The sequence below is a fragment of the Somniosus microcephalus genome, unplaced genomic scaffold (genome assembly GCF_052327205.1).
Source record: "Somniosus microcephalus isolate GS21.2 unplaced genomic scaffold, FLI_Smic_1.0 unresolved_chr1, whole genome shotgun sequence".
Lineage (NCBI taxonomy): Eukaryota > Metazoa > Chordata > Chondrichthyes > Squaliformes > Somniosidae > Somniosus > Somniosus microcephalus.
Window position 1 is genome coordinate 120,719,047 of NW_028225179.1, and position 8,631 is coordinate 120,727,677.

At 46.1% G+C, this 8,631-nt stretch overlaps 1 protein-coding gene across 1 annotated transcript; it reads left to right on the forward strand.

Annotated features, from left to right (window-relative positions):
* Positions 1-5,649: 5,649 nt before the first annotated feature.
* On the forward strand, positions 5,650-6,637 carry LOC147095761 (putative G protein-coupled receptor 139). The gene has a single exon (XM_085973998.1). It carries the CDS (start codon positions 5,747-5,749, stop codon positions 6,635-6,637), a length of 891 nt encoding a protein of 296 aa, XP_085830124.1. The 5' UTR covers positions 5,650-5,746.
* The last annotated feature ends 1,994 nt before the right edge of the window (positions 6,638-8,631 follow it).

Genomic DNA, 8,631 nt, shown 5'->3' on the forward strand with positions numbered 1-8,631 from the left:
TTGTCTAAATCGCCTTGAAGGCTCTTTGCATCCTCCTCACAACTCACAATCCCACCTAGTTTCTTGTGATCAGCAAACTTGGAAATATTACATTTGGTTCCCACATCGAAATCATTGACATATATTGGCCCAGAAATTTGGGTCGGGGGCTTCCCACGGGCTCAAGCCCCCGAACTGCACTTACCTTGTGCACCGGCTGTTGAGCTGTGGGCCCCCGTGGAATTCTGATCTGGGACCTGGTCCAGCTGCCGGCGCGCAGTGCTTGCATATCCCAGGGGCGCAGTTAGTTCGATGCATCCCCTGGGATCATGTGGGCCATGGGGAGTCAATTGGAGCAGGGAATGCTCCATTCATAAGTCTGACAGGAAGTGCTGTCAAGACTTTTAAATACTACGGCCCCAAAGCAGTACTAAATCTTCAAATAATTTTTTTTAAATCACATTTTTAAAATAACCTATAAATTACATTAAATAACTATTTTAAACAATCATTTAAGTTTTTGAAAAATATAATTTTATTTTCTAACGGGGCTAAAAATAAACTTACCTTGCTTTAAAGTATTTAAAAATAATAAACCTGTGGAAAAAATGTTTTAATTTTAATTAATTCACCACTTACCTTGTAAAAAGCAGGCCTTATGCCTGCATTTTACATTTCAAAATTCTGCAGGCTTACCCTCCCGGAGAAACCTGGAAAAAAAACCGAAGTTCGATGCGCACGCGCAGCCTCAACTGCACAAGCATTCGATCTCTTAACCCCTCCTTTCAGGGGAACAGATTAACCGGTTTTCCGCGCATGCGCAGTGCATGCAGGAAACCGGCACTTCCATTGGGCCTACGGGTGAGTACCCCGTGCATACTCACCCGTGGAGACCTGAATTTCTGGGCCATTGTGAAAGCTGGGGCCCAAGCACTGATCCCTGCGATACCCCACTAGTCACCCGCCTGCCACCCCGAAAAAGCCCCATTTATTCCTACTCTTTGTTTAGAGAGGGAAGTCCAGAGCTTAGGGACCAGACAGATGAAGTCACTGCTGCCAATGTTGGGGCGATTGAAATCAGGGATGCTCAAGCGGCCTGAACTGGAGGGGGACAGAGATATCGGGGTTTATCGAGCTGGAAGAGGTTACAGAGGTAGGGAGGGGTGAGGTTGCAGAGGGATTTTAAAACAAGGATGTGAATTTTACAAGCGAGGCATTGCCAGACTGGGAGCTGATTTATCTGCTCTAGCACAAGGGCAATGGGTGAACGGGACTTGGTGCTGGACATGATGCAGGCTGCAGAGCTTTGGATGAGCTCAATTTATGTAGGGTGCAAGGTGGGAGTGCGGCCAGGAGAGCATTGGAATGGTCCTGCCTGGAGGTTAAAAAAAATGCCTGGATGATGGTTTCAGCAGCAGGTGAGCTGAGGCAGGGGCGGAGTCGTGCGATGTTATGGAGGTGGAAGTAGGCGGTCTTGATGATGGAGGGGATATAAGGTCGGAAGCTGTGCTCAGGCTCAAATATGACACCAAGAGTGGTTCAGCCTCAGACAGATGCTCGGGAGAGAGATGGAGTCAGTGGCAAGGGAACAGTGTTTGTGGCAGGGACTGAAGACAATGACCTCAGTGTTCCCGTTATTTAATTGGAGGAAATTTTTGCTCATCCAGTCCCGGATGTCGGAAAAGTAGGGTGACAAATCAGAGGCAGTGGAGGGATCTAGACAGGCGGTGGTGAGGTAGAGCTGGTTGTCATTGGCATGCATTTGGAATCAGAAGATTTTATCAGATGATGTCGTTGAGGGGCAGCATGTACCTGAGAAATACGAGGGGCCAAATGTCTTGGGGGACTCAAAGGTAATGCTGCAGTCATGGGATGAATTATAAAATCATAGAAATTTACAGCACGGAAGGAGGCCATTTCAGGCCATCGTGTCCACGCCGGCCGACAAAAAATTATCCAGCCTAACCCCACCTTCCAGCTCTTGGTCCATAGCTCTGTAAGTTACAGCACTTCAAGTGCACATCCAAACAGTTTTTAAATGTGTTGAGGATTTCTGCCTCTACCACCCTTTCAGGAAGTGGGTTCCAGATGCCCACCTACCTCCGGGTGAAGACATTTCTCCTCATCTCCCCATTAAACTTCCTACCAATTACTTTAAATCTATGATGCCATGGTTGTTGACCTGTCTGCTAAGGGAAATAGGTCCTTCATATCCACTCTATCTAGGCTCCTCAAAATTTTATACAACACATTAAAGTCTGCCCTCAGCCTTCTCTCTTCCAAAGAAAACAAACCCAGCCTATGCAATCTTTCATCATAGCTAGAATTCTCCAGTCCAGGCAATATCCTCGTAAATCTCCTCTGTACCGTCTCTAGTGCAGTCACATCTTTCCTGTAATGTGGTGACCAGAGCTGTAGTTATGGCCTTTGCCACAAGTGTTTCTCTGGCTATGACTGGATTGATAGGAATGGAACAAGAGGAGAGCAGTCCCACCCAGCTGGACAATGGAGCAGAGGCATTGGAGGAGAATGGTGTGGTGCACCCTGTCATAGGTTGCTGATACGTCGAGAAGGATGAGGAGGGATAGTTTACCACAGTCACAATCACATATGAATTTATGAATTTAGAAAGAGTCATTTATGTAATGTGGCAGGGGTGGGAATCTGATTGGAGGGATTCAAACATGGAGTTGCAGGAAAGATGGGCACGGATTTGTGAGGTGACAACACTTTCAAGGATTTTGGAGAGGAAAGGGAGATCGGAGATGGTGCAGTAGTTTGTAAGGACGGAGGGGTCAAAGGTTGTTTTTTGAGGCTGGGGATGATGCTGGCAGATTTGAGGGAAAGGGGGCCAGTACCTGAGGAGAGAGAGCCGTTAACAATATCCAGTAACATTGGAGCCAGGAAGGGAAGTTGGGTGGTCAGCAGTTTGATGGTAATAGGATCGAGGGAGCGGGAGTTGGGTCTCAGAGATAAGATGAACTCGAAGCGGGCATGAGGCAAGATAAGAGAGAAACGAGAGAGAGCTGCAAGTTCAGGGCTAGGCAGGGGGAGAGCCTTGGGGGATGTTTGGCTTGGTGGGCCAGGGGAAAGGAGGGTAGCGACAGAGGCAGCTGAAGAGATGGTCTCAATCTTCATCACAAAGAAGTCCATGAGCTCCATGCACTTGTTATTGGAGGTGAGGCTGCAGATCATTAGCCTTTAGGTACAGTGCACTTTAAAAAGATATTGATCAAATAACCATTCAGGTACGACGGTGACCAATGCTCGTTCAATGGTCGACCATGCTCCGCTGGTCTCTTCTTCTTAGGCAGTCCCGCGGAACCAGGATGATTTGCTTCCACACTAAAAATGAGTTCTCAGGTGACTGATGACTGATGAGTTCATTGCGGGACCTACACTCTCTGTCACAGCTGGGGCAGACGGTGGTTGAAGGGGCGGATGGCTGGGGTGCTTGGATTATGGCTCATTAATGGCTCTTGCACATGAATGAAAGATGAAGCCTTTGTTTTAATTCCCCTCCCAACTTCGATATTGTCCCTCCTGAAGTCAATGCGATTTGCTCTATCACTTTCAGGTTTTTGTCTGGTTACCATGTACACTTTGACCGTGTCATGCTAATGGACGGGGTCATATTTTATTCCCCCTTCTCCTTTATTTCACCTTTTAATTTTATAACTGAAGCGGTGGAGCCTTTGGAGAATGAGTGAAAGCACCGTATCACCAAGATGCGGCATGTATAACAGAGTGAGAGAGCGAGGGAATTAATTAACCTGGGCGCCCAATGCCGCCCCGGATTTTGCTTTGCTTGAATCAAATAATCGTGGAGTGCACTTTTATTATTGGTTTGGAAAAAATATATGTTGTAATGTGTTTGTTCGAAGGCCCGTAGCTAATGCGAGCCCTTATGTGAGGGCATGATCTCCCTGGGGGGATTGGCTCGTGTATAAAACACGACCGTTTCGATGCAGTGTCTTTGTGGCCATACCCAGAACTTTGCTTCCACGATTCTCTGGTTCATGCAGGAAATGGGACGCTCCGCCGTTCTCGACGAATCAGTGATTTGTTATCCCATTCTTGCAATTGTTGGTGTTCCTGGTAAGTATATATTATTAAGTGGACCGTCATTTGAATGTATTGCTGCTTTCTCCAGGTGCGGTTTGTCTCCGTGTCTTCGTTCCTTGCTTTGCCAATTAATGGTCGCAATTTATTGAATAAAAATCCCGCACTTTTCCTCATTTGCTTTAAAATGACAACGTTGGTGCTAATCGAGTGCTCCCTGAAAGTGAGTTTTCTCCTTTGTGAGACGCCTTGCAATCTGCTGCCTGGACTAAGAGTGATGATCAGATCTAAGACGCCTGGGCCCACCACGCGAAACTTTAACCTGTCTTTTTTCTCTTAAAGATGTGGACACGCATGTCGTGTCTCTCTCCCAAGATTTTGTTTCCCCTGACTCACTAAACTTTTCTCATGCTGTGAATTGACTTTGTGGGCAACTTTAACATAACCCGGCCTTGGGGAAACGGACGGGAGCGGGTGCAACGCTGGTCTGACTCCCCGACCGATTGTACTCGTCATTGAAGTCGATGGGCTACAACACTTGCGCTCCAATCGATCCTTAGGTTAAAATTACACCTTCTGTGTCCGAATTTGAAATGAAAGAAGCGGCTTAGGGTCTATTTTAATCAACGGTGTTCTCTACCTTAACACAATGAAAAGGCTTCTGATCAGTAATGGGTCTCCCAAAAGATCATTGAACAAATCTTGAAGCTGTCACTCAAATCATGTGTGACAAATGAGCGGGCCAATTTCCAGCAACTTTTAAGCTGCACTCATGGTTTTTTCTCTCGACTGAGGCCAGTTAAATGAGCAGAGAGCAGCAAGTGAACTTGGTTCTGACGAAGGGTCATCGACCTGAAACCTTAACTCTGTTTCTCTCTCCACAGATGCTGCCTGATCTTCTGAGTATTTCCAGCATTTTCTGTTTCTATTTTTGGTTCTTGTTGACTCAGAAACGCACCCAGGGAGACCCAGGGAGGGATCGGTTTCAGTAACATGCCTTCGGTCTCACGATTCGACGCAATCCAGGACAAAGCAGCCCGTTTGATTGGCACTCCATCCACCACCTTAATCATTCACTCCATCCTCCAGCAGCGCACCATGGCTGCAGTGTGTACCATCTGCAAGATGCACTGCAGCAACTCGCCAACGCTTCTTCGACAGCTCCTCCCAAACCCGCGACCTCTTCCACCTAGAAAGACAAGGGCAGCAGGCACATGGGAACACCACCACCTCCAAATTCCCCTCCAAGTCACACGCCATTTAAAGAATCAAGGAGGTTGGGAAAGAGCGGGAATATGGTACTGCGATAGAGGATCAGCAATGATATATTGAATGGTGGAGCAGGCTCGAGGGCCGAATGGCCGACTCCTGCTCCTATTTTTCTCTGTTTCTTCCTGTGTTTCTAGGTTTCTACCATCCTGGCTGAGAAGTATATCGCCGATCCTTCATTGTCGCTGGGTCAAAATCCTAGAACGTCCTCCCTAACAACACTGTGGGAGTACATTCACCACATGGACTGCAGCAGATCAAGAAGGCGGCTCACCACCATCTTCGCAAGGGCAATAAGGAATGGACAATAAATGCCGGCCTTGCCAGTGACGCCCAGATCCCATAAGTGGATAAATTCGAAAAATACGCAAGCCCGAGCGGGTGTGATTTTCTTTAATTCCTCTGTTTTGATTTTCCATTGCTTACAGCGAACCTGATGTCAATTGTGATCCTGTCCCGGGGAAAGTGCGGCCTCTCCAAAGGAATCACTCGTTACATGGCGGCTATGGCAATAGCAGATCTCATGGTCTGTCTCTTCAATGTAAGCGTGGAAAGCATCTTTCGGTATCATTTCCTGCATTCATTCTTGAGCTACACCATAACGTGTCGTTGTACTGCCTTTATACAAGTAGTTAGTAGCCAACTCTCTGTCTGGTCCACACTGTCGTTCACCTTTGACCGCTTCATAGCCATTTGTTGTCAGAAAGTAAAAGTAAAATTTTGCACCGAAAGAATTGCCACTGTGGTTGTAACTGCGGTGTGTGTGCTCAGCTTTTTGATAAACATTCCTGTTTATTTCCGTTATGAGCCCTACTATATTGTTGGGGATATAGAGTGGGGCTGTCGTACAGTAACGGGATATGTCTCTTCACCGAGATGGATAGCTTACAAGTGGATTAGCACCTTAGCTTCCCCATTACTTCCATACCCTGCGATGTTACTGTTGAACTCTCTCACTGCCAGGCACATCTTAGTGGCCAGTAGAGCTCGCAGAGCCCTGAAGAGCCGCAACACTGGGGAGAGCAGCAGTGATCCCGAGATGAAGGACCGAAGAACATCCATCATTCTGCTCTTCACTATCTCGGGGAGCTTTATTGTGTTGATGGCGCCAGTTACTATAATACACTTTTTTGTCAGTGTCACGGAGACAATTACATTCACTGGTTCAAACTCGCTTTATTTGGCGATCAGAATCACCCTTCTGTTGAATTATTTGAGCTCCTGCACAAACACCTGCATTTATGCGTTGACCCAGAGGAGATTCCGGGAGGAGGTGAAAAATATGGTGAAATACCCGTTTATTCTCATTCTTAAATTATGCAAGTAATGAAAGTAACTGCACATAAAATAAACCCTCTTTCCCGGTATCCAGCTTGTTGTTGCTTGATCAGTTTGGCTGAGGCAGGTTCCGCACGTTCTTTTTCATCCCACCACATCACCAGTTGTCCCACTTCCCTTATTTGCAAGGAGACGGTAGTTCTGCTGCTGTTGTGAAACACGCCACGGCGACTTCACAACCTTTCTCCATTCTTCATCTTGAGAGGAATACACAACAGACAAGGATCCCCATTGGCCCTTGACATAATGTAGAATATCCCTTACGGACCCGATGGCCGAATCTTTCAGAGATACAATGGGAACTTGCCGTCAGGTTCGTGTGTGAGGACATCAGTGACTCATTGTTAATATTGCTTCTGCATCCAGTCTGTAAGGAAACCAGTATGGTCTCTGTGTGTGTGAAGATATCGGAAACACGATGATAGGATATGTATTTCTCAAAAGTGTAAGGAACAAAAAGTGTTTTTTATTCTCACAACGCTCCAGACCGTTGTCCTGACTGGAAATTGACAGACACAGGAAGTCACATCAATGGGTGCGCGCGACCATGTAGGAATTGAACCATGTTGTAAAATAATGGGAATCTGGACTATCTTTTAATTGAATTTATTCTTAGAATGTGGGCTTCGCTGAAAAGTGTAGGCTATCTTGTTGAGTTAAGGGTTAACAATCGAACTGCCTTGTATCTTAGAGCAAAAGACTTTCCACCATAAACAGGATTACGGTAGCATGGTGGTTATGTTACCAGACTAGTGAATCAAATGCCTGGAGTTATGACCTGGATTAGGTGTGTTCCAATCCCACCACAGAAGCTGGGGGATTTAAATCAGTCAATTAATTAAATCTGGAATTAAAAGTATCAGCAATGGTGGCCATGAGACTACCGGATTGTTATAAAAAAACCCAGCTGGTTCCCTGATATCCTTTAGGAAAAATAAACTGCCATCCGGACCTGTATGTGACTTCGAGACTGACAGCAATGTGGTTGACATTTAACTACCCTTCACCACACAGACTGCAGCGGTTCAAGAAGGCAGCTCACCAGCACCTACTCAAGGCCATGTAGGGATGGGCAATTAATGCTGGCCTTGCCAGAGATGTCCAGGTCCTGTGAATGAATTAAAAAAAGAGCAGAATGCCTTAGCAAAGTAATAAGTGACTTGGACAACATCGACCGTGAGTGATTAAAGTATAACTTTAGTGGCTTGTGAAATAACAATAGGCAATGTATTTATTAACTACAGTGTAGAAAGGATGTTTAGGAAGCGAAGCTGTTAAGAAAACGACTCCTCAATCGAATCCAGAGTATCTGGGTCAGGAAGTCTTGTTTGAGCGAAATATCTTTGAAGTAAACAATTAAGGCTGCTTATATAAATAAACTATCTTCCACGGGTTCGGGAACAGATACATCAGGAGGTCTTATATGTTACATGTACCTTTGATGCAGGCAGAGTAAGGTGTATAAAGGAGCAGGGTGTTCAACAGCTACTGGGAGATCTCTATAGAGAAACTGAAAAGCTACTCTCTGTATACAGTATAGACTGATCACCTATGCTGTATATGAATAAAGTCTGTTCTGTATGCGCCAGCATCAAGTGTCTCGTGCTTACTCGAAGCGTGTTGTTGTAAACCAGAGAAGGAAGGAGTTTGACAAGCAGTTGACCTTACAGCAAGTCCGGCCTTTATTGCCCATCCCCAGTTGCTCTGATCAGGTTGTGATTGACCTTCAACTTGAACCACCGGTAGCAGTTAAATACAACTGAGTGGCTTACATAAGAACATAAGAACATAAGAAATAGGAGCAGGAGTAGGCCAATCGGCTGATCTGACCCTAACCACCAATCTACTATCACAGAACCATCTCCTGAATCTAACAGAATTAGAAACACAAAATAGGAGCAGGGTCAGGCGACACGGCCCATGGGCCCGCTCCGCTACCCACAGGGCCATGTCCGATCCGAACCTAGACACATGTCCAAATTC

Excerpts from the sequence above, each read along its gene's own strand:
- LOC147095761 (XM_085973998.1), top strand. The coding sequence starts at position 5,747 with ATGTCAATTGTGATCCTGTCCCGGGGAAAGTGCGGCCTCTCCAAAGGA.